The sequence below is a fragment of the Cyprinodon tularosa genome, unplaced genomic scaffold, assembly GCF_016077235.1.
Source record: "Cyprinodon tularosa strain WSP-4 unplaced genomic scaffold, ASM1607723v1 ctg167, whole genome shotgun sequence".
NCBI classification, from domain to species: Eukaryota; Metazoa; Chordata; class Actinopteri; order Cyprinodontiformes; family Cyprinodontidae; genus Cyprinodon; species Cyprinodon tularosa.
Genome location: NW_024038504.1, coordinates 909816 through 937156, shown reverse-complemented (window position 1 = coordinate 937156; position 27341 = coordinate 909816). Strand labels below are relative to the sequence as shown.

At 37.4% G+C, this 27341-nt stretch overlaps 1 protein-coding gene across 2 annotated transcripts in view; it reads left to right on the top strand.

Annotated features, from left to right (window-relative positions):
- Positions 1-27341, top strand: part of agbl4 (ATP/GTP binding protein-like 4) — a 424654-nt gene that overhangs the window by 266625 nt on the left and 130688 nt on the right. For both annotated transcript variants that reach the window (XM_038281088.1, XM_038281089.1), the window contains exon 6: positions 13735-13774. In XM_038281088.1, the coding sequence (XP_038137016.1) occupies positions 13735-13774 (40 nt within the window). The remainder of the gene's footprint in view (positions 1-13734; positions 13775-27341) is intronic.

Here is a 27341-nt window from a genome sequence, read left to right as displayed (position 1 = left end):
ACTTTTGCTACCATCTGGCGTAGGACTCACCTGAAAAATAGTTTTTTAAAATATCAATGGGAATTAAATTAAAGGCTTACAAAGGGACATGTAGAACAAAATGGAAAACGATCAATTCCAATGGCAAAAGTGATCCCTGCAACATCCCTGCAACATGACGCTGACTTAAGATATACCACTAAATGCACCAAGGACTGGTTTAGAAATTAAGAAATGGCAGGCATCTGTTTAGTATAGTAGTAGAACCTATGACCTATGAATGATGAACAATTCCTCGACACAGCAAAGCCACTCATTTCCTTACTGACTGCTTTTAAAAGGAAGAAGAGCAATTTAATAAATGTCCAGTTCTGGTTTTAGCCAAAAACTTTAAATCGAATATCTCAGGCTGATGTGCCAAGGACTGATAGATAAAGTTGTGTTATTTCAGTCAAAGAAGGTAAGCTTAGCTTTTATACTCTAAGGTTGTTATGATTGAATACGTTTTTTTTTTTGTTTTTTTTTCACATTTTCTCTTTGAATAAAAAAATATATATTTTTGGTATTTACATGTAAATAAGTTGTGTCATTTTCCAGAGATCATTTAAAAAAAAAAATCAACAATAATATTAGCCTACAACAGCACTGGGATGACTTGAACCTCTCATGCTCCCCTATTCCTTACAGAAATCCCACAGAAATGGCCAAACCTAGGATTCAAGTTTTGGGTGAAATAAGATTATAGACGTCTATAGTTGTACATGTGTATATGTGATGAGAAATGTAGGTTAGACAACACCTAATATTGTCCTATTTCTCAAATAATTTGTGTAACACTCAGTCTGAGCTTTGGTGAGTTTGTCTTTTTCAAACAAATGTTTGAACACCATCCTGCTTTGTCTTAATCTGTCTAAGCTCTTATCTCACTCTAAACTGTGTTAGAAGTTCCTAGACACCATACAGTGTATCCATCTGGTCCACACATCAACATCTGCAGAAGTTGTTGACTGTTTTGACACAGAGAAGGCACACACATCTTGCAATTTAATCATATTTTATGATTACCCCCCTTCCCCCAGTCCAAACACACACAGGCACATACACAAAATCCTTTCTGTTCTTTCCATGCAGCTAATTATTGTCCTGCTTAATTGCCAGTAAACACAGCAGCCCAGCCTGTTTCCACTTTAAAGAACTTTTCAGCACTTAATTCCATCACCTGATTGAACTCAGCTAAATGGGAAAAGTTGTGCTGGAGAAAAGGCTTTAGTCACAAAATATTTAGTTTCATTTCTTTCCTAATAGTCTCTAACTGTCTGCTCATTTGAAGATAACAGACATTTAAATCAGTTTAGGGAATTGTTACAAAAAATAAATAAATTACAGGCAGAAAGACACGAGAGCAGAACTGTTTTAGAGCTTGAATGTAGACACTTTCATTATTGCTGTTGGATCCATTAATGCAATAAACCTATAGAAAAATACACATCTCCTGACCTTCAGCTCCAATTAGGCCCTCAAGGAGATATGGGTGAACTTTTCAACCCTGAGCCCTGTCTATTGATACGCCAATACAGTTGCTGTAGAGATGGGGAAAGCGGCGAGTCAATATACAAGTTCATTGTTGTTAGAAGCAGGAGCAATAGTTTCTGTCAGACAAACATAAAAAGTTTGTTGACATCTCTGAAGGCTTGAGCACCAAGTCCCATATGGAGGAATCTCAGTTCCATTTTCTCTCTCTCACATTTGATTGAACCCACCTGATAGAAAATAATGGAAATATAAAACCCCCAAAGCTAGGTGGATTTTCCACTATACTGCTTGTATTGTGATGTTTCTTAAAGATAAAAAGTTTTCACCCCACACCTGAATACAGAACACATCATAATAAAGATTGAAAGGTCACCCTTTTAAACTCTTATGGAGTAGTGTTCCATGAGCTTGAGAATAAGATAAAAAAAAAAATCAAATAAAAAAACATCCATTTGGTGCCCTATTGTCATGAAGCTTGATCTTATTTTTCAAGATTCTGCACTCATGTGCAGTCATGTTTTTATTTTATTTTATTTATTTTTTTGCTTAAAACTGATTAAAAGCATAATTTAGCCTAATTTTGACTTTGTTTAAAAGAAAAAGTTTCTCCCTCTTTTTTTTTTGTTTTTTTTACAGGTTTTGATTTCATGAAATCTTCTTGAAATTTATATGATGTTGTTTGTTGAAGGCACAAATGAACCAGTAAATGAACCATTTATTATAGAGGTAGAAGGCTTAACTGAAACATTTACAAAGACCTAAGCCTATTAACGCAACTACAGTGCTTTAGACTCTTTAGTTCCCGGTCGTCACCAAAAAACTTGAGCTTAGTTAAAGTGTTGAATGTACAAACATGCGAACCAAAATCATTTGTATCACTACCTCATCCAAGAAGGTTATGCTTTTTAGTGAGGTTGTGTGTTTGTCTGTCAAACACTGTACAGGATAACTTGAGAAGTCATGAACAGATTCTAATTAAATTTTTACCAAAGGTGCATCTCAGTCCATTACATTTTGGTGATGATCCACATCATTATTGCATGGAATTTTTAAAGTATTCTTTAAAATTATTTGGTGGAACAAGCAGATCCCCTCCCCAAACCAGAGAGTGGCAGCAGTGACTATTGACAGCTTCAGCATTGGACTCAAAAAAGTCCAGAAGTATTATACTGAAGACAAAAAATACAGGAAAGGTGAGCTATGCCTCCTTCAAAGTCTTGATATGGTGATCAAACAAAAAAGCAGAGTGCAGAGTGAAAGAAGAAGTTGAAGAGCAGAACAAACACCAGAGGCTGCAGAAACACACTGTTACTTATTTGTAAGCTTATGAAAGGATTTTAAGGAAATGATTATCAAAGGTGCACCTCGTACCATGGAACAATTCATTAAAAAAATTTTAATGATCCAGATCATGTGCGAGTTTAAGCTATAGGTGTACAGTAAGTCACAATATGGGGCACAATTTGCTGATTAGCAGAGGTCTCTGAGTGCTTTTCTAGTTTATAATTGTAAAGATTAAAGATATTTAAAAAAAATTTTTTCATTGCATTTGCAAAGTCACTTATAAAATACAAAACATCTTTTCTTGTTGGAAGAAGACAGATAATCCCATGTAGAAATGACTACTTATACAAAATCATTCATTATTGGTTCCCCTACTGACAACACTTGGGCTGTGTCCGAACGTCCGCCCTAACTCCTAACCTCTCAATCACTGTATAGAGCAGGGGCTGTATAGTGGACTTTATAGTGAAGTCACTTAACTGGCTATTCTGACAGGGCATCACTACTTTTCGCTCCCAGTTCGTCAGGTAACTCCACCTCCCTGCACGGTACCTGAGTCATCTTTGTTCTTTCACGCCACCACAACAAATCCCATGATACTTTGCAAGGAGAGCTCTCGCAAAGCATTCTGGGATATATCTGCTTGTCTAGTGACATGGATGATGACTACTTTTCTGGGTGCTTTAGAGAGAAATTTCACGTCCACTACTTTTTCAACCACTAGATGTCCGGACACTAGTCTAAAATGGTGTAACGACTATATAGTATCATCCCATTACTTCATTCTAATATAATTCATGTCTTGATTTGATAATATATGTTTTAGTCATCATGTTAAAAGACCATCCTGTAAGCGTCCGGTGCCTTTGCTGCCAAAATGCGTAGTTATACTAACCAAAGCACATAGTAAGTTCCTGAAGCAAAGGAGCAAATGCTACAATTAATGAATTTGTAGATGGAACAACAAGCTTTTTGCTTGAATGCTTGTTAAACAATGGTTTGGGTGAGGATTGAACCTAAAAGATGCTATCCTCACCACAGACATACATACTTATACATGTCTATGACCCTTAAATTGTGACCCCAAGATTGCTCTCCTGTCTTTAGTTTCTGAAAGGAAGCTATGGGGATTGTTCTTTTTTTCTTCACCTTCCTTGCCGTCATTATTGCCATGTGACTACAATAGATTATTTGGTCTCTGTACAGGCCTGGAAATTGCCTTATATCCCACAATATATTTTAAAACCGAGAACAGAGCATAGTTGATTACTTAAAGGAGTCATCACCCAGAAATCTGAGAGCACAGCTTCTACAAAGATCAATTTTGCCCCTCCTTGTTGATTAGTGCCATTCTTGGAAGGGTGCTAACATTAGCTCCCCTTGCCTTCACCACTCCCATCTCTATTGCACCAAAAGGGGTGATTCCAACAATCAGCGACCCACTTGCAACAGTCGGTAAGTATTGCTGCTTGTTTAAATTCATCTATTGTATGAGACCAGAGAATAATGGTAAACAACACATGTATAGAACTTATATATGTACAATAGCAGGTTAGGGATGAGCTGTACTACCTGAGCCACATGTGTTGTAGAGTCCATCTCATGCTACCACAACTGTGAAAGCACCAGCAACATTCAAAACATCAGCCAGACAGCATACTGTAGGCACTGATAAGTGGTCTGTGGTCCCCACCTGCAGATTCACTCCTTTGTTTAATGTGTCTTGCTAATTGCCAATAATTTCAACCTGTTGTCTATTTAATCTGCAACAAGAACAACAGCATGTGAAATTTATTGTCAATCAGCGTTGCTTCCTAAGTGGACAGTTTACAGAAATTTGATTTAATAGAAGTTATATCGTGTTCTTTACATTTTTTTTTACATGCAATGTATTTTCAATTCAATCCAGTTTATTTATATAGCACCAATTCACAATTCATGTAATCTCAAGGCATTTTACAGAGACAATTCAATCAGATCATACAGTTAAATTAGTTAAAAGTTTTTTATTTAAGGAAAACCAGCTTATCCACTCATTGATTCGAAGGTAATCACTCACACCAAGCATGCTTGTAGTGACAGTGGAGGATAAAGCTCCCTTTAAGGCTCAGTGTGAGGCCCTCTGCCTAGGCCGACTGGGGTTCAAGGAGACAGAAGCAGACATAGGAAAAGAAGTAGAGATACAAAAGGCAACTGTCAACCAGGACACACACCCCATGGCAGATGAGCTCCAAGTCAGCTCACATCTCGGAGGATGAAAGAGAGCACATACAGTTAGTTACAGGCAAAAAAAAACAAGACTACACTGAAAAACATTTTATCTCTATATTTTTTAGAATACAGCATTCAGATTTATTGAAGAGCTTCCTTTTTCTCAAATATTTAAAACTCCAGTTCGTGTGCCAACTCTTTGGTAGTTGAATATAGTTTATATTTTGATATTTATTTCAAAGCAGGTCATAAGCTGGAAAGGATTTTTTTTTAAAGAATGGCACCACCAATGCAAATGCTGAGTAACGAAAGTCAATTAGGCTAGCATTTGATACTTTTACATACTCTTTCCATAAACACCTGGCTTCACTGAGTCTGTTTTACCAGTAAAAAAGCAATGACATTTTTCATATTATGTCAACTTTATTTTTTAAATAATTTTTTCCCCGCTGCCTAAAGCAAGTAATAGTAATGGTGGTCTTACGTCATAGTCCTGCAGCACTAGTGTCTGCAACCTGACCGGCATTGATTTGCTGCTTCCTGGTAAACATCAGGTCAGTCCTCCATCACTCTATCAGACAGGGGTCAATCACAGCCCAGTGGGAATATGATGATAGATAGAGCCCATCTGTATGTGTCGGAGTCTGATTCAGACTGCTAGTGCGTGGATGTATCAAGTATGCTATCAGTGTTTTGAAGTCATTGATTGGTCCCCAGGGTCAAGATGCCACCATTGATTCTTTGCCCGGACAGGCTGAAATGTCTTGGCTCAGCAGATGCTCATAGGTTACTTATCAACACATTCATTGTACTTCTAAATACATGTATGCAATTGGAATAGATAGGTATCGAAAAAGCAAAAGGCATCAGCCCATTTATAATTTACACCAATAATTATTATTATTTTGACTTTTGTTATTGACTTCACCTGAGTGTTTTTTGACTAAACACCAAAGAGATCAGTATTTAAGGTAGTATGGCGTTACATTAAACAGCTACCATATATACAGACCCCAGATGGCAGTTAGTGAGGCACAAATTGCTGTGCATGCTGCATTAGTTTTAAATCCTCAGTCTACTGTAGCCTACTGAGCTCTGACCAGCAATAGATCCCCTAGCAGGTAGTTCTGAAAACTGCTCAGATGTTTCATGCACAATGAAACTACTAAGAATCAGATCCAAGTGAAATACTTTTTTTAAAAATACAAACAAACACGGATACATTTAAAGTAGCCATGTTTACATGTACAGAATGACTTCATGATATTGAAATGTGTCCATGTGTTTAGTAATGAATAGTAATGGTGTTTTACGAGTGCCCAGAACTGACCTGCCTCAGGTTCTGAAAGCTCTTCAGATGTTATTGGCTTTCAAAATTAGGGTCTAGGCTCAGCACTACATGCTGTTAATGTCCCTGCACTACAGGATGAGAGAGCAGGAAGAAATTGCCCATCCTTTAAAGGTGCTGCCCAGGGCTGCGCCATGTTTGACACTCATGCACAGTCAGGTCATTTTGTACAAATCTGCATGGCATGATGTAAAAAGTGTTAAATTGGAAACTGATTGAATTATGGATGAGCATATAACTCCACAATTGTATCATGATCAGCTCTTTAATCTGAATACTTTACTTCTGTAACTTAGCCAGTGATTGCAGTGGGATGATAATAATTGGGTACCCAGATTTCTGTCCTTTGCCTGTGTTAGCCAAAAATGACATTTTCATTCTTCTATCATATGCGGCACTAATTTGCGTTCAAAAAAGAACACAAATCCACATCATTATGGCAAATACTATGGCCTATACAGTACAATGGGGGTTCCAACCTTTTCAATTCAAAGATCCACTTTTGCCACCACTGCTACAACCAAAAAGGCCTGGGAAAGATGGCTAAATAGGAAAAAAATCATTAAACTTTTACAAAGGAAAATAAACTGAAACTACCTTTTGTGGCATAGGTAAAGCTGAGTGAGCCACCAAAAAGAGGAAAAAATAGTCACCTAAAAATAAAAAGTACATAGGTAAATCTAAAAAGATATGTAACAACCTACGGTTAGGACTAACTATAAGTCTTGTTCCAATAGTGCTATGCTATTATAGATATTCTATGTAGATATTGCATTAAAAAACAGTCCAAACCAAACAGTTTAGCATTACTTATCATAATTTGATTAAGCATGATATAATTCATGAATGAATTCCACTGAGGTAAAATTAAGATCTGTTTTTTTAATTGTGTGAGCAAAGACATGTACACAGGCCTGTGTGCCACTGCTGTTTGTATGCCACTTTTAACTCACTTTATTTCAAAACTGCACCTACCACTTATCTTTAGAAAACTTACATTACTGCAGTTAAAGTGGCAGAGGAAAGATTGTGTTCATTGTGCAGGTGGCCACCCCCTCCATTCCCTAAGGAAGAAGCAAGTCTCTGCTCTCTGAAGAGATACATTTTTTATATAATTTGTTGTATTTTTATCTAAGAGCTCCTGGTCACGCTACATCTCCTTACATGCCATCTTTGCTGCTCCCATCTTCTCTTTTCCAATTTTTATAACACACCTAACATTACCTGACACTCCTATGTAAATAGAGGGATGATCTCTTTCTGTACAGGGAGGCAGCTATTTCCACTACATTTTACAGATTTTGTAACCCCTATGTCTTTAACATTTTTATTTCTCTGACTTCATTATGTATGGGATTTCAGTAGGCCAGACAGCTATGCCCAAAAATAACCTGAACAGCTCATCCCATTACTTCATTCTTACCTCACCTCCGCTCTGTGCTGCCGAGGGAAAATGACTTAGATGCTTTTATACCCACAGAGAGTAGAATGTTTTGATGTTAAATCTAAAGTGCTTCTTACCAGTTTAGGTGTGGCTGTGCTTGTGTGGTGGGATTTTAACTCTGATAATGGTGACTCAGTGCATATAAGTTATGCAGAGCTGATACAGTACATGATGAAGGCCCGGGAGGAATATGCAGGATTAGTCATAGTGTTGACAAAGATGATATCATCCTGAACACCATCGACCACTAAACCCTGCTGTCACACTGTCTATATAGGCGGATACTTCTGTGTTTTGTAGATTTGCCTTAGTGCTTTTTTCTGTGGACCTAAGGAATCTTTTGATTGGGCTTTATTACATTTCATTGTAGCTCTGGGTGCCTGTTTAGGGTTCTTCTCGTGATTGAATGTGAACCTCTTCCACAGTCTCAAGTCTTTTGCAACCTAAAGGTCACACTGAACGTGATGTCAACAACAGTAGTGGTGTGTATCACTATAAAAATGGCATGGGCAAGAGCGGTTAAGTGGCCAGTGGTAAAATTCCAGCCACTAAACAGTTAGAGCAGTCACCTCACTGCATGGGCAGAGTGGCGCAGTGACAGCTGAAGTTAAAAAAATCTGAACTGTTTTCTGAAATGGCAGAGAAGCAACCAATCAGGGGACTGGTTGTTATATTGTTTGATGGAGAGCAAGACAAAGCACTTTACAATTAAAAAAAAGAGAAAATCATGTTGACAAACGGTGAAATAAGGAATGGTTTTAAGAGGTTTGTACAGTAATGGTGATTTAAAAGTAACCCTGTTTCCATGGTGTCCTTGACTGGCTGACTTTTATGCTTGGCTGAACTTGGTTGGAAACCAGAGGCCATTGGGCTGGCTTTTAGCCTGAATGAGAACTTTTAATGCTACTTCTTGTAGGTGCCTTTTCAAAATTAGTAATCATTTATTATCAATAGTCATCCTAGCTCCAGCCCAGATGTTGGCCAGCCACTGCCTCGTCCCAGAACTGGTGCTCTGTGCCCAATAAGATAAAAAAAAGATGTATCGCTTAATATGACCGTCATTCAGATGCACTTTTGGAATACATGGTGTGATTCTCTAAACCAGGGGTAACCAATTAAAAATCAGTGTTGTCCGAAAATAAAGAAAATCATCAACCAGTAAAGGTCCAGAGACATTTTTAATTGTAATATGTTACTTTAAACAGAATTTAACAATGAAATACATTTTTTCTGCATCCCTGTAATACATTGAATTTTTAAATAAAAAAGGAAAAAGGAAATCAAAGTTTTTCCATTTTAAATGTTTTTTTTCTAAGCAGAGAACTACAATAATTTAGTTTGGTATATAGACAATTTCCTGATTCACAAATTTTATAAAACACCTGAACTGACATCTGTTTTTTTGTTCTTTCTTTTTTATGGCTTAATGAGAGAAATGGGCTTTACGCTGCCCTGCAAGGCTTTTAATCCTGGGTATGAATGGTGACAAAGCCATTCTCAAGCACATATCAAGGTGCTCATTTGTGAGCTTGGATCAATATTTATTTTTGATTCTGTTCATGGAATAGAGAATCCCTTTTCACAGCAGTAGGTTGAGCCAAACATACTCAAAATGTGCAGGGTCATCTTTGAGCACACCATTGCACTTTTCTTTCACTAGTTAACTGTGCTTCTTCCTATTTCAAATGACAGGGCCTGATCATAAATATATATATATAGTTTTACTTTATTACTTGAGACAAATATTTCAAATCCAAATGAACTGACTTACTAATCAGCTTATTTTTCAAAGACTCTGGTCCAAAATAAATTCAGTTTATTTATATAGTGCCAATTCACAACAGGTCATCTACAGAGACAATTCAATCATATAATTTAATTAGATTGGTTCAAAGTTTCCTATCTAAGGAAAACCTTCTGATTGCAACGACTCATTGACTTGAAAGCAATCCCTCATATCAAACATGCTTCAAATGAGAGTGGAAAGGAAAACTTCCCTTTAACAGGAAAAAACCTTCAGCAAAACCAGGCTCAATGTGTAAGCAGCCATCTGCCAAATTTGTACACATAAAACAGTTCAAAGGAGTTCTTAAGGTAGAGTCTGATAATGTTCAGTAGCTCATCTTTTGATTAGCAGTAGAAATTTTAAATATATTCTAACAGATGTATGACAATTGTCTTTGGTAACAGTCAAATCAATCAGGTTGCACTTTATCTCATAATGAGCAATTACCAATAAACATATTGTCTATGATGTCACACCATTGAGATCAGATGCACCAAGCTCAGTAGGGGTTTGTCCATGAAGCTCCAAGTTCAGGAAGCATCACAGACTCAATGGTCTTTTGGGTCAGGACCACTCACAGCGCAGAACATAAAAAGGACACTTTTCAGACACTTTGACGCCTGACCAGGGCGACAAGCTGGAAGTTATTTGTTAAATCATCAGGCAGAGATTAAAAAAAAAAAAAAAAAAAAAAAACCTCCTCATCCATTGTTTTAACGGGCATCAGGCACTAGCGATGCTGTGGTGGGATTTCAGCTCAGAGCTTTCAAAAAAGATAAAGTTGTTTTTGCCGGAAAAAATGGACTAAGGTTCCAGGAATTGCACCATGTGTACAGTGATGACCAGCTGGATTGTTGGGCTTCTCCAAGATCTTTTCTCTTTCGATCTAAACGAGCCATGGGAGAGTGTGCAGGATGTCACATCAGACGGGCAGACCGTCACATTAGACACAGATCCAGAATCTGATGCTCTCTGATATGGAGGTTGTAATCCTGAACCTGGAATTTATTAGTTCCGGGTTCAGGAAGTTTTATTTAACACTAATGTTTTTTAGTTTTTGGTAAAGTCAGCCTTACCATGGTAAGGGATTTCAAACAGCTAGTGTTTTTATATCCTCATGTTTTCTAGGCTAAATCTTGTGTTGAATTTGCTTTAACTTAATCTAGGATTCTATCTGGAACAAAAAAGAGAATATAGTTCCCATGGTCAAAGTTCAAACCTTGATTGAGAGTACGGTAGTTAGAAAGTAGTTCGTGAAACTCTCACCAATGAAAAATTTTGTTAATAAAATCTTTGACTCCTGAAAACTCACCTCAAGTCTCTAAACACGGAGAAGCTTATAGAGTGACAAAGTTGTCATTCATATAGCAGCTGAAGTTCCCTGTATTTTCTGTAATCTGTTGCAGTCTATGTTCAGGGAAGTAAAGCTGGGCTGACTTCACCCAGTGTGGGATTTCACAGCTCTCAGCTATGTTTGATAAAGATTAATTCAATCCTATTTTCTGCTCTGAAATGCTTTTTCCTAATAATATTCTGTCTGAGTCAGAACCCCCCCATCCCCCCTCCCATTCTCTCCCTCTCTCATTGAGAAAGTATCCTACTCCTGAGAAACACTAAGCACCTTATCCATTTTGGGACTAACTAAAGCAGCAGGAAGGGAAAATGGTTGTAATGTGTTGTTACTCTTTATCATAGATTCATCTCCGGTTTATACAGTTCGTATATTGTGTGACTGTTTAAATCCGTGAGTTGGTATGTCGCTATGAAAAAAAACTTGGTGAATGTTCTGTTTGTATGTTTGCTGTATTTCACCCTATATATATGTTTATGAAATTGGAAGCCAGTGTACAAATGTTTCACCTTTCTAAATCCATAGAATAAGCAGAGGGAAAACATATGTTGTTTAATACAATAGAATAAAGTTTCAGCTGCTTAGTGTTTCCCATTTTAATGAACAATCAATTCTGCCAGCAAGATTAAAAATTGATCAATTACATATAAGCATGTATTTCTCCTTTTTAACTGCTGTACTTTATACCTGAATTTTTACTTTTGTGTTTTATTTAAATAAGTCATTATTTACTGGAATGCTGTGGTTATATTCAATGTCATAATATGCTATGCAGCAACTGTACTGTACATTTGATGCCCACCCCAGTAGAGTTGGCAAATATATTATTTAATCAAATGACTTTTGGACTATCATACTAAACATTGTTATAGAATATCGCATATCCAACTGGCTGTGTGTTAGGACAACAGAAGAATGGAGGATTCCCATCCACCCTGCATGGTGGAGAGGTTTTAAAAAGGCTTTGTTGAAAAATATAACATGTTTCTGGCACAATCAAATGCATTTTTAGCTCAGGAACTTCCTATTTTGGAGCTTGAGCAACATCTGTTCAAGCTCCACATCTGCCTGATTGTGGAAAGTTGTGGCACCTCTCATGGTTGGTGGGATAAATACATGTGTGTTTATTTCTGTGTAAGCAGAGACCATGAGCCCAGCTTTTTTTAGTTTAGTGTTGTTACAGTGACCTCTGCTGCCACAGATTTAATGACTCCAAGTATCCTTACTCCTTTTACAACCCTCAGTGAGAGACCGGTGTACCATTCCACAAAAGCTCTAGATGAATGTTTTTCTAAATTTGGTTTGTGTTTGAATCCACATAGATAGTTGAGTGTTTTGTACAGTATCTATTCACTTGATGTTTGTTTATCTTTTCATACAGTATGTTTATTATTTAATTTAGATTCTATGTAAGGGTGTGGCAATTTTGAAAATGATGCAATATTACACTTGGCATCTTTATCTGGAAAGTGAATAGTACAGTGTGTTCATACCATACTGTGTTTAACCACCAATTTTCTTGCCATTTATCATTGCCAAATTCAAAGGGCTGGAGATCTCTGCCTCTTCATAGCTTCTCCATAGACTCCATCAGGGTCCCTTTAGATGCTTTTCTTGTTAAATAGTCTTGTATAATGGGTTTACAGTTGTGCCATAATCTAGTTATTTTTTGGCTGATTGCCTTACAAACTAACCCTGCTTTAAATGTCAAAACTTCTTTATCCCTCACCTTTCTACTATTTTCATGGGTCTCGATTGTGTCCCCTTTGATCACTAACATTCTCCAGAGAGCAATCTCAGATTAAATCATTAATAATGAATTCCATTTTTGATGGGTCGACCAATGAAAGTACTTGCCTTTTTTTTAGGGATACTAGAAAAAAAGGCAAATACAGTATATCAATATACCATAAACGTCATATTCATCTTTGAGTAACATCTATTTAGTACTAAAAAAGGAATTTAGCAGGTTCATTAGAATGACTTTGGGGTGCAGAGTTGTCTTTAGGCAGAACAACCTCCAAGTGTGCTCAACATATTTTGCTCTCCCCTTCCAAATGATTAGAAGGATGCTTGCATTTTAATGGGATCTATAGCCACAAATTCTGGTTTTGACTTGGACCCACCCATTCTGTGTCACACATTCACTGCTTACACTCCATATAGATAACCACAGACCCCTTCATCCTCTACTTGGATGTGAATATCTTCTTACCTCAGGGACTGGTAGATGAGCAACTCTGAGATGTTGATTACTTTGATACTAAGCAGTTAAGTTTCAGTGTGCAGCTGTTCTTGTGTGTATGTATGTGGGCTCTCAGCATGTTAAAAAAGGAATGAAAACCTGATTCTTTCTCCAGGTTCCTTAGCTGCAGGAGAGATCAAGGGTAAAATCAGACACTCAAAGCCATACCTATACGTAGATGCTGAACAGGAAAGTAATGGAGAAGGAGTCCTTACAACCATGACTTATCTTAACAGCTGTGCTATTTGGATATTTGGAGTGTAGTTTGTTATAATGCCTTCCTCTACTTTTATCCTCTTTTATAGTAAGAGCTAATTTCAAGTCCACAACTGTTCCAGAATTACCTGTCTTTTATAAAATAAAGCTGTACACATTAAGTCCATATCTCATTATTAAGCTGCAGCCCAAACTGTTACTGGTTTTATTCACAGAGGTAAATCAATTTCATACATGGGGGATAGATCAATATAATTTCTACAAAGCAAAAATATGAGAATTGATGAAGGTATTGATTACAGTTTTGTGACATTTATCTTCTTTTTTCTTCTTCCAGCAACAAAGACAACTGGACCTGCTAACCATCACCAATTCTGGTAAGTCCCTGGGATTTTATTTCCCTGGCTTTACTATCACCTCCGATCGACCCAACATGACACCACCTCGGCAAAGAAATAAACATAATTTGCTATGATCCTAAAGAAAAGCTCAATATCAGTAAACGCTCACAATCATTATAAGTTTTTTTTTTTTTTCTGTTTTAGAACTTGGTTTGATATTGATTGGAAATGATGAAACGTGCCAGCAAAACTATGAGACCCACTTAGAGACATTAAAAGGAAGAACATGCTGTTTTCTGGGTGCTGTGTGCACATATCTGCACAGTTGGACAGTGGAGTAAGAGCAGAGACAGCTTTGCTTTTGCTGTCAAAAGCCTTGCAGCAGGACCACCGCTGAGCTGTTGCTTCCTGATCTGGTTTTGGAACCTGTTTTAAGGAAGGCTGTCTATGGCTGTGATGTTATAAATGTCAAAAGATAGCTGATTTTTAAAGTCACAATGTGCACAGCATACATTTTGTGCTGTTGAAAGACTTTTTTTTTTTTTTTTTTTTTTTTTAACTTGACCTCTAATTTCAAACCTTTAACATGAATCTTTAGGTCTAGAAACTGGATTACAAGGATAGAGAACACCACAAATTATATTCTTTATCAAGGAAAGATGTGACTGTGATTTAAAACTCTAACTTGAGAGGTCACGTAGTGTCTTCTAATCTGAACTTAAAAACCTGCCTGGTATTGTCACAATTTTTGGAAAATCTTTCTTGGGAGCTGTACACTCTATGATATACATTAAAGCGTTATAGTATTCAATCAGCCACACTGTATAGCCAATCACTATCTTTTTAAAGACTATCATGTCGGATCAATTAAGTAAAGCTGTGAGTTAAAGATACTTTTACATCCAAATATGCATCTTTTAATTATTCTTTGACAAACCGACACAAAATGCTAAACGGCTGAAGATTTATTAAATGTGAGCTTCACTTATATTACTTTTGAAGCCAAACATAAATCACTCCAGCTGTAAGTTTGAAGAAGTTTCAGATGCATTTTGACAAATGATGTGCTGACAGCTAAAAGCAGGACATGTCAAAATGTAAATATTTATAAAGTGTAATAGTAATGTGCACATTATTCACTGAGAAAGGATTTCAGCTTTTTCCCAATTTTTCTGTGCTCAATGCCCATTATGATTCAACACACAAGCTATGGAATATATATATATATATATATATATATATATATATATATATATATATATATATATATATATATATATATATATATATATTTTAGTCGTTAGACTTTAGTTTTTCAAGAAGCAGTTTCAACTGCATACAATATGCATCTCAGAACAACACTATGCAGTCAGACATGCATATGGTGCCCTAAGTTTGACTGAAAGTACTGTAGCAGCATGTCACAAAGTAGCTGCTGCATTAGAAATCGTTGCCAGCCTCTTAGAGAGGCAGCTGTGCGAGCGAGGGATCACTGAGATAGAGAGTGGGAAGAAGTTTAGAGAAACAGATGGTAACTGGAAGGAAGATACCGAGACCCATATGTCTAAAGTATCTGGATGATCTAATATGCTTTGATTAGAATAATGCATATGTGAGGCTCACAGAGACCCAGTTAATTTAGCATGTTTACACTGCAGCTGTTCCTCAGGTCCAAAGCTGAGGCAACACTCAGCTGTGGCCTTGACTGTTTGGCAGAGGGCAACCAGAAAAACTGAGATTTGGCAAAGAATGAGATCAAAATAGAATCAAAACAAATAACTTAATCTCCAGTTGTGAAGGAGAAGGAAAAATCTCTTCCTCCTCTAACTGAGGTGGCTAAAATCATCCTACTTGTCAACTTTCTGTTAAATGACAGTTGGCTTAGAACTGATTTGAGCTTTGGTAATCTTAATTTACCTTCCCAGCTAAGTGATTTCCAAGCTTTGGTCTGATCATAGGCACAGTTTTGTCTTTTTCACTTATTGTTCTTTACATTCTCTTAACATAAGAAAAATACATGCAGAGTTTATTGAATATTTTTCTATTTTGCATTTTAAGAAATAGATATCCACAAAGGATTCATACATCTACTAGATTTAGATTTAAAATTATTTTCGAATCTTAGAGTGGCTATAAGCTAAGTAAGCTAAACACCAAATATAAATGAACAAAAAAAGCAGAGGAAACGGCTAAATACTGCTTTCAGCAGTGATAAAAATAGGCTATCTGTAATGCCAAGAGAGGTTCTACTATAAATTATTTGGAAAGGCATGCTATGTTTAAATTGAAGTGTGTGTGTGTGTGTGTGTGTGTGTGTGTGTGTGTGTGTGTGTGTGTGTGTGTGTGTGTGTGTGTGTGTGTGTGTGTGTGTGTGTGTGTGTGTGTGTATATATGTATATGTATATATATATATTCCTTCTTTTTTGGTCATCTTTTGAGAGATGCCCGTGTCATGTCCAAAAAGAGACCAACTTCTTTGAACGAAAATAATTTTATTTCTAAACTTGCCTAGGGTATTAATAATATTTGGCTTATTTGCAGTTTTGAGCTGCTGCACTTCAGAAAGGATGAGTCATATCAGAGGTGGTCCTGATCAAAGCATTTTCCTGCTAAGACGTATCAGAATCCGCTCCATGCTTTGAAGGAATCTAAATCTTTTTAAATGGATTGATAGAGTTTTGATAAACTTCTTTGAAAGGGCACTTCCTACTGTGTATGGCCAGGTGGTGACGATTTGGAGTTCTGGTAGTTCAGAAAGTTTTCTTTTAATGAGTAAACTGAGATTGACATGTCCTGGAACTGTTTGTCTTGCCTGTTTATGAGGTACTGATTTCACAGCAATAAGGGCGTCGTAGCTATCAAGCTGAAAGTGAAAGATTTTTATTTATCAAAAGGGAAGGTTACTATTATTGCAATTTTTTAAAGATGTTGTTGAAACATATGAATACAATTTCTATGATGTTGACCACAACATCAAGTTCACTAGAGAGGATGCCAATGACAACAACCTACCTTTTCTGGACTGTTTGGTGAGCATGAAAGGAGATGAAAACCTCAACATTGAATTGTATAGGAAATCCACTAACACAGACCAGTATCTTCTTTTTGACTCACACCACCCACTGGAACACAAACTTTCTGTCATCAGAACCTTACAACACCAGGCCGAGCATGTCCCTACTAAAACAGAAGCACAAAGAACAGAAAAACATCAAAGATGCTCTCCAAACCTGTGGATACCCAAGCTGCCTATTTGTCAAATAAGCAAGGAAATCCAAAAGAGACCAGTAAGCAGAAGATACCAGTAAGAAGATTAAACACAAAAACATCCATATCCCATATGTTGCTGGTGTCTCTGAAAAACTCTAGAGGATTTTCTCCAAACACAAATTCCCAGTACATTTCAGACCAAGCAAGACCCTTAGACAGAGGCCAGTGCATCGTAAAGATGAAACCCCCCAGACCTAAGATGAGCGAAGTGGTGTATGCAGTTCAATGCAGTGAGAAATGCACTGATCTTTATTTTGGAGAAACCAACCAACCTCTCCACAGACGCATGGCTCAACACAGACGGGCCACCTCCTCCGGATAAGACTTGGCTCTCCATATACACCTTATGGACAAAGGACATTCTTTTGAGGACCACGGTGTTCACATTTTGTACAAAGAGTGAAGGAAGCCATTTATGTGAAGGAAGCCATTTGTGTTAAGAGAGAAAACAATAACCTTAAACAGAGGGGGCACTTTTAGGTTTCATCTCTCAAAAGCCTAAAATGCAGCAACAGAGTTGATTCCTTTCTGCTATCATGACCAGATCGTGGTCAGATATTATCCAGAATGTCTTATGTTGAACACACGCCCAACTGGCTGTGTGTTAGAAGAGCAAATGAAAGTGTGAATAGAGCTTAAATCATGGTCAAACAGATAATTCTGCATATACATGGAATAAATTCACCACAACTTCCGTTCAAAATATGAGTTTATTAACAAAAATCCTTCAGTTTGTTAAAAACTGACTAAAACTAGTGAAATTAACCTTAACTACTATGTACAAGGAGGAAGGAAATAAATGGTTGAAAACCATATCACAGTTTAGGATAGATTTTCTGTTTGACAACCAAAGTTTATCTTGAAGAATTTGGGATGTGATAGAATTAGCTTTTCACTCATTTAAAGCGATTGGAATGATTTCAAACCAATTCACAATGCAAATACATGAGGTGAATAAATTATTTGGCCAAATTATTATATGTAATTAAACAATTTGCTTAATCAGGAACCAATAACCTTTATTTAAATGGTTCTATACTCTCTTTGAAATAGCTAGCAGCAAATAGACATGAGGATTCCATTAAATGACTTTTGATCATAATTTGGTTATCGAAATATATTAAGCATATGAGAAAACACATTAACACGTTTTATCATTGTTTAGACCCTTGGTGAAATAAAGCTTGTTTTAGCGCTAAACAAAACAGCTCAAACATATTACTGTAGCATAGCGTACCATGCGGTCCATCTTGTTAGTTTTGTCTTTAATCATCAGTAAACACATGAAATTATCAAAATCATCAGAAAACATATTGTTTAACATTTCAATCTGTCCCTAACAGTGCCAGACCTTATACTGTACCTCTGCCCATGTCCTTTATGGAAAGTTTGAATTTCCTCCAGCAGTTAGTAGCTAAGCATGGCAGGCTCACAGCAAGGTCCCACATAGCTCAAACCAAGGGAAAGGCTTCGTTAGGAGGAGTCTTTCACCTCCACTCTCTGTAACTTCTGAAACAGAGGCTACGTTCACACTGCAGGCCTTAATGCTCAATTCCGATTTTTTTGTGAAATCGGATTTTTTTGCGTGTCCGTTCACACTTCCAAGTATATGCGACTTGTATGTGATCTACTGTGTGAACTGAATGCGTCCAACCGAAGTGTCCCGCATGCGCACTCGAGGACGCGATGACGTCACACGTAGCAAGCGTCCTCAGTGTTTGCGGAAGTAAACATGACTCGTAATACCGCAGCGTATATTGCGTTCTTTAAGTTCTTCTCCAACAGGAGCAGGCACATTACGAACGAAATCTTTTTAAGAAGATCAAAAAGAAAGACCCTCCCCCGGTTCCGGTAAGACCCTTCGAGTTTGGTCTGAATCGAGCTTTCTAAATATGAATTAAGTCAGCAACCTCACTTTCTCTCCATTGACTGCTCTCTGTGTTATCTTCCGCCATGGTTGTTAGTTTTTCCCGCCTCCGCTTAGTAGGACGCAGATTAGTAACGTTTAGTAATATTTGTCAAGTATCAATGACGTGTAGGTCGGATGAATGCGACCTGGCCGTACAGACACAGGTCGCATTTGAAAAGATCAGATACGTATCGGATTCAGGACCACATATCCAAGTGGCCTGGATCGCATTTGAAAAAATCCGATCTGTGTCGTTCAGACTGTCATAAAAAGATCAGATACAGGTCACATATGGGCAAAAAAATCGGAATTGGGTCACTTCAGGCTGCGGTGTGAACGTAGCCTTAGAGAAAACATTTTGCATAAGGTCTGTTTTGTAGCAAGTTGGTTCTAAAATTTCAAGCATCACGACTTAGCTTTGGTTATTCTGGAGATCTGGGCCTCGGTCCTGGCGCTATGATGTTGTCCACTTCCAATGGGAACGCCCAGACAGCTTCACGGAAAGACAAAGACATCTGTGTGCTGTGGTGGTTTACTGTTCGCAAACTCTGTGGGGGGCCATGGCATACGTCTGCGGGAGTTGTCTTATGGAGTCAGCAGTGGGAAGGTTTGCAGAAGCTTTAATAGGCCAGCAGCACTATGGTGCAGAACTGCACCCTCTACTCCAGTTAACATGTTAGGATGAAACATTGACATATGTTCTCAATGTCCAAAATTATTATCATGGTTTATGTCCCAACTCATATGATAAATACTGCATTTATTTTGGTTATTTTATTCAACCCTTAATGACTTGGATCACAGGCCTCCTGTTAGTTATGTTTTGAGAGAAAATGGTCATGGACTCTTTGCTTTAAGTTGTCAACCTTAGCAAATAAAACTGTACTTCTTTATATTTTTCTTCATCGCTATTTTAATTCAGCCTGTTTCATGCACAGTGACTTAAACTAAATAACCCGTGTTTGTACTTTGTCTAACCAAGTTATCTAGGGAAAGTCCTGATTTATTTTATTTTTTTCTGTACCCATCATATTAAAAGTTAATTTATATTTGGCCATCTTATAGTAAAGACGACCCAGTGGCTCTCTGAATGAAGCCTAAGGATTACAAACATAAACTCAGGTGTATGTTACTGTACTTTTGCTTACTTTCAATCTCTTTTTATCTTGTTTTTTCAGTGCTGTTTTTTTTTTATGTTAGGTGGATCCACATGCAACTATTCTGTGTAGTTTCAAAAATGTAGGCTATATCTCCTAACTGTAAGACTACAAAGTCTTAGAGGTAAACCATTTTGTGGAATATGCAAAAACTATTACAGATTCTTCTTCTTTAAGGTTTATAGGTTGTTAGAACATTACCAAGGACAGGCCAAACCCCCACATCCTGAGCCACCAATAATTATGTTTTCATCATTATTGTAATGTCCCTCATTATTGTAATTATAAAAACATGTACCAGATTAAGCCATTACGTGGCCTTTTAATTGGCTTGAAACATGCCAGAGACAACTCCCGTTCTTTTGCGCCTGCAAAAAGATGAAGATTAAAATGTTAGGAGACTGATTTATTTCAACTCTACACAATTGATTTTCATAGTAACATGTGGGCTTTGAAAGTTTCATTTATTAGGAAGGCACAATGTTTCTTAAAAACCACAAGTGTGATTTGAGTGTTTTAATGCACAGATCCCAAATGTTTCTCTGAGCTGTATCAGAAGCTTAGTTTCTATTGTACTTGACATCATTTTAACCTTGATGTTCACTAAAAAAAATTGTTTATCTTCTAATAATTAGAACTTCTTATTAACAATTAAGGTATGTGTAAAAAAAATACTAAGCTAACCGTTTGAAAACGAGATAGATTCCATGTAGTGGCTCTCTAAATAGCTCCACACCTCTGTTATAATGCTGGGTATTTGCTTCAACTTTTCTCACATTTTCCTACTATTTACTGTTTAATTGGATAATTTACTTAAATGTAAAATTTTAAGAGAGGTTGCCAAGGATCCAAGCCTGATGTAGTCCTACTCAATTCTAGTCAGAATATGAGTCTGATACTGCTCCATAGAGCTGTGATTACAGTATGGGGCGTGTTTTGAACGGACCAGGAAAAAATAATGCCTCTGCACTCAATTGGATAGACCTACAACCAATAAGAGCAACGGAGTGCGTGACGTGTGTTAAGCCAGGCATAGTTGTTGTCAACAAAAATCAAAGCGTGCAGTTGCGCGCCTAGAATAAGAAGATGAGCCGTGATCGCGTTTCTCTTTTAAAATTAATTTGCTGTCGATATCTTCTAGAACAGACCTAATAGCAGAATCTACTCACCTCAACTCTCCGGCGGCAGCCATTGTTGTTGTCACCCAAGCGCGCTTTGGTCACGTGGTTGATTACGTTACTGTTGATCATCTGTCCATCATCGTATAAAGCCCGCCCTGACAATTTGATTGGATCGCCAGAGGGTGGGCGATCATACTCGCGCTACTATGGAGCAGAGCCAGACCGAACTTCCCGACCTCAAACCTTGTGGGCGGGACTAAGTTCGGAATGGCACCCAGGCTACAAGGATCCACCCTGACATAGTGAAAGCATTTGTAAAGGTGGATGGATTTGTGAATGATTATAAGCTTTAGATCCAGAATGTTCACATTTCAATAAGAAAGTTAAAAAATAATGTTGTTTTTTTTTTTTTTTGTGAGGGTTTGAATGGCCTAGCTATTGGTGAAGAAAAATATGGTCACCTGGAGAAGGCTAGGAACAAAATATGTAGATATGTATCTGGTAGAACTGGTGAACCTTTTGGATGCTAAGACCTGCTAGAGCTGAATTAAAGTTTGAAGTTATATTTTAAAGGTCTGCCCATTTATACATCTTAGTTAGTTTTTTATGTTCATTTTCTCCCTCTACATATGTGTTATAGTAGTCAGCTTTGTTGTACAAAATAAAGCCATTGTCATGGTTCCGGATGTGTTTTTCTTTTTGAGTTTTCATTGGTTTTATTTCCATGTTGTGTCATTCTAGTTGCTTTTGGTTGTATTTGACTTCTTATGTATTTCTTGTTTACCCTCTGTTGCTCTCTTGTGTCAGTCTCCTTCTAGCTTCCTTCTAGACTATTCTGTCCACACCTGCTCCTCATCTGCTAAATAGTGCTACCTTTGTTTCTGCCTCCCATATATACACCTCTGTTCAGTTAGTTTTTGTTGGTTCCTCTTCATTCATGCCCCCATGTGTGTTTTCCCTGATGTCTCCTGTATTTTGGTTTTCAGTATTTTGTTTTCGGACTTTTGCTTCTGTTGCCTTAAATTGTGCATTAAATCTTCAAGAAACCATCTATGTTTCCGTCTCTGCCTTTGGGTCCTCTTCAAACCCCCACTCAACCTGACAGCCATGTGTTGCCATCTTTGATCTAGATTTTATTTTGTATTCCATAAAAAATAAATAAATAAATCCTCATGCTTTAACAAGGTTGTCTACATTTTTGAGAGTCCCTTAACAACACTGTTGCTTTGCAGTAAGTCTAAAATATTGTAGAATTAGGAAACAATCTGGCTTTTTTTGCATGCAGCCCTAATTTTACCTTTTATGATGAATGAATGAATGATGAATGCCAAATTTGTTTGCTTTCACTCACAAAATGTTATTTGATTATTCTAAAACTCTTGACTTATTTTGAAAGACTTTGAAATCTTGGCATTGTAGTTCTAGTTTCATTCAGGGTTCTAGCCTCACCGTCATAAGTTGAAAAAGCTTTTTGAATATTTATTTTCTATGTCTCTGCTATTGTACTTAGGACGTACAGCGTAAATGGTTGCAGGTTATTTTTCAGCCTGTTGTACAGCCTTGAAGAGAGGCTTATTGCATCTTAACTTTCTAAACATGTTTTATCCTGACCTGCTACTTTATTACTATTAAAAGCAGGTGAAAGGACATGCATACATACTTTGAGAGCATGTTAAAGCTTATTATGCTCCTGTATGTAAACCAGGTCACTGCCTTAAGAGGAAAGACACTGATAGGGAAACACAGACAGGACAGTCTCTCCCTCTACCTGCTGATTAAAGGAGTTTTTGCACCTTTGCTTCCTTTCTTCTCATCATCCCCACACCTGTTTTTCTCTCTCTTGATAATGCTTTGCTCTGTCTGATTTGCTCAGCAGCTTTCTCGTTAGCCACAGTTATTTATTAATGATCTTATTTAATCAAATTGCTGCTGTTGTTGTGTATTAGCAGCAAAACATTGGATCTTTGCCTCCATACTCAATCCATCGTTATCTTTTCACCATCTTTCCTTTACTGCATGGGCAGCAGTTGGAATCACAGGCTGTGAAAAAACTAATAGGCTCTAGTGGCTCTATAAAGCACTGTGTCCGAGAGGGAAAATCTGATTTGATGAGGATTCTGCCCCTGCTGTTCTGTTGCTCTCTGTTTCTAATGGTGTTCATTAGCTACCATAAAGTATGAGTAACCCTGAAACATCTATTCACACACAATATAACTGTAATAGAAAACCAAAGTAAAACTAACTTACTAAAGGAAAGAAAAGAAATCTTTGAAGGGGTCATAGAGTGCAAAACCGCGTTTACAGTCATAGATGGATAACGATAGTTCAGTGGGTGAAATCGACGTACAGAGAAGTTCAAACCCCATCGACACCTCCTTTCTATGCAAATCTAACAATTCTAAACTTCCACCATAAAACAGGTGAATGAAGCGAATGAACCAACTGAAGCACTGAGTGGAGGTAAACTCTGGGATGTTGCCTTATTTGGTTCTGGCCTATACTTTTGTCACGCCCAGAAATTGACATACAGACCAGCCCATTGGTTCACTGGCCCAAAAACATGAATAGAGGTAGATGTAAGACACCAACTTAGCTGTTTAGCCTACAGTTGGGTTTACTTCTACAAGAAATACAAAGCAGACAGTTTCTCTGTTCAAAATGAGCCAGAACCACGGGTGTACATGCAGTGTTCCAGGCTGCACGAAGGAAGGGGAAAATTTTTACAGGATCCGATGACTTGACAGGCCTTGCAAAGTTTGATGCTCAGCTGTTAATTTGCTCTAAGCATTTTACCGGAGACAGCTTTCAAGATCTTGGACAGTTCAATCGTCTACTGAAACGAGGGGCTTCTCCGACCGTAAGGCCATCACAACCGCAAGCTGCAAGTATGATTCTGTCTCTAAGCTGTTGATAGCAATGCTAGTATATGTAGGATGACCGGGGGCGGGGGGACCAACCAATCAGCACACAGTTCATCTAAATATTCATGAGCATAACATAAAAGGAAGAAAACCCGACGTTTCATTCTGGGGCTTATAACCAGGCTTGCATTAGTGAGCATAGAACAGCAAAAATGCCAATTTCAGCCCAACCAATGTTACACACCCTATTGAGAGACCTTAAGGACCAGCACCAAATACCTTATAGAATCTTTCTATGACCCATTCTAAAATGATGAGTGAAACTTTATGTAATTATGTTTTCCTCACTAAAACAAAGTGATATTATTATTATTTTTTTTTTGTTCTTACAGACCAGACTCACTTATTCATGTTTTTTTGCACTTTCTTTGTGCACTGTTGTGGTTATCTTAGAATAGGATGGGGCAATTCTTAAATTGTCCTGACAATGTTGGGAGCATAAACTTGTCTAAAAGGTCTTGGTTTACTTAATAACTAAAACTTTCAACACATGAAAACTGCACCTTCACATCTCCTCTAAAACCTTTTACTTGAGACAAAGATGTTGGGTAATTGCAATTATTTGAAGAAGCAGTTTCTGTCTATAGCAACACCTGATATCAATGAGGATGCGTTGCCAACACATTCAACAGTATCATGGACATGTTGTCCAAAACTGTATAATGTTCCTTTTAAACATTATTAGTAAGTGAAAAGACTGTTGTTGTTTTTTTTAATGAATGGCTGATTAAAAAAGCTGGAAGAGAGAATAAACTCATAAAATTTACATCCACACATACCATAGGAGTAACAGATGCAAACAAGGGTAAAAAAAACACCTAACAACGAAAAAAAAAAAAACACACACCGCATCTCTACCCTCCCTCCTTCTCATTTCACACAAAGTTGCACACACACTCCCACACACAGACCCACTCAAACCTCACTCGGCCCTCTTTAATTGGACACTTGAGCAGCGCACGACTGCATCTGGCTCCTGTTGAACACAGCCTGACATTTCAGACTGCTGACCTTTCCAGCCTCGCCACAGCTAAATAATGATTAGTCCTGGCAACTGTTCCACCGCAGCACCATACATGTACACATAACACACGCTCACAGGTGCAAACTGCACAAAGCAAAACAAGAGCAGCACCTGCACTGGGGCCTTTGTCTTTTCACTGTGAGAAAATGGGGTGCAGACATTGATTTGAGGGGTCATTGTCATTCTTTCGGTTTATCGATCAGATTGTCCTTTTCCATATCTGCTGTGAGCACCCAATAATGTGTTGTTCTAAATTAACTCTGCTTGCCTCTGTTTAGTTTCTCCTTTCCCCTTTATGCATGCTTAGCATAAAGTAAAAAAAAAAGGTCAATCATATTCATGAGATCTGTGCCGACTGAAGAGGATGATGTCTTGAGTGAGTGTGTGGGTTTTTGTGAGTGTGTATGCTTCTTACTTTTTGGTCTGAGCATGGAAGCATGTGGCACATCCGTCTAAAGCTAGGAAGGAGTGTGGAGATAATAGGCAGTTGTCAGATCTTCCCTCCAACTTTTCTTCTGCCTTTCATTCAATCACTGCACCCTTTGCATCTCGTTTTCCACGCTCCCTCTGTCAGATCAGAGTACAAATGTTTTTCATTAAGGCTCAACTCCTTACAGTTGCTTTTCATGTTTTATACATCTTTTTCCTCATGAAAAAAAGTACTGTACTAATCTATGAGGTCAGAGGGCACATTCTGATATCCATCTGATGTACAGGTAGATGGATATACCAAGGAAAAAAACTCATGTGACCATCAATGTGCTTTCAATCTAATTTTAACTTAAGTTACAACAACTTGGTTATACTATTACATTTTTTCCACTGCAGGGTTACATCTGCTGCAGTTTATGAATCTGTTTGTTGAAAAAGATTTGTTTTCTGAACTGATGTTCAAACAGGACCAGCTTGTCTTTGGGATAAAAAAGGGATAAGTAGGAGTGTTGAAAATGTTCAAGAGTTTCATGCCAAATTGCTGCATTATCATAAGACAACTTTGGGCAAATTCTGTGTATTTGCAATCCTTTTAACCCTGTAGCAGCATGTTCATTTGAATCTCTTTGTGACTTTATAAAATATAGCTATAAAGCAAATGTGCAAAACTTTTAACAACTTTTTTTTGTTTAACCATAACAGCATAAATATTTTCTCTTTTATCTAATTGACAGAGATTTTTGGTTTGCACTTGCACAATATTTTGTAAAACGGAAAGCTATTTCTTTGAGTATAGGCCATTGATGTAGTTTTTGATGTTAAATATTTTATGTTGTGTCCTAAAGTTGTAGATTTGCAGGCTTCTTGGGAGTTCAAATAATTTCAAATAATTTCTTGATGCTACATGTCTGGCAGCAGTAACGTCTTGCTGTTGCAGTTTGAAGTTAACTCAGCTTTACCATATTTGCTGTTGCCCAAAGTATTGCTCCAATTTTTTTTATTTTTATTTTTTTTTTACTGTTGCACTGAATCAAACAATTTATTACTTCAAACCAACATAAAAGTGAATAATTACAAGATACTACAAGTGACATAAAAAACACTCCAAACAACTAAAACATATGTGCATAAGTAATGGAGACTTGTTTATTTTTAAATGAAAAGTGTCAAGATGAGTGGAGGTTTGAAGGGGACCCAAATGCAGAGACTGATGCTGAGGTGTTTCTTCCAGATTTAATATTGATCTAAAGGCAATCAGAAGAAAACTAAAAAAAAAAAAAAAAAAAAAAAATACAGCAAAGGCATGATGAGGAATCAGCAAACTGTAACTGAAGTGGAGGAGTATAAATGGGAGCCTGAACAAAGGCTAGGCTAATCAGCAGACAAGAACCATGTGTGGATGGAAGTATCTAGAAGGGAGCTAGGGGAAGGAGAGGGCAACAGAGGGTGAATAAGAAATGTATAAGAACTCAAAGACAACTAGAAAAACACTAAATTGATCTGAAACAAATGAAAACTCAAAAAGAAAACTTAAAACAGAGCCAAAACCATGACAAACAGAAAGTTTTTTGCCCTTTGTCCTTCCTGATCTACCATGCATACTTAATATTGCCTTTCTTTCTTACTCCAGGAATGCATCACCCAGCAGACCCTCCCAAACAGGTTTATAATTAGTGCCTATTCAGCTCCACTCTCCTGAAGATACTTCTTTTTCAGATGAGATGTAGTAAAGTCATTAAAAAGAATTGCAATAGAATATAATCTTGAAG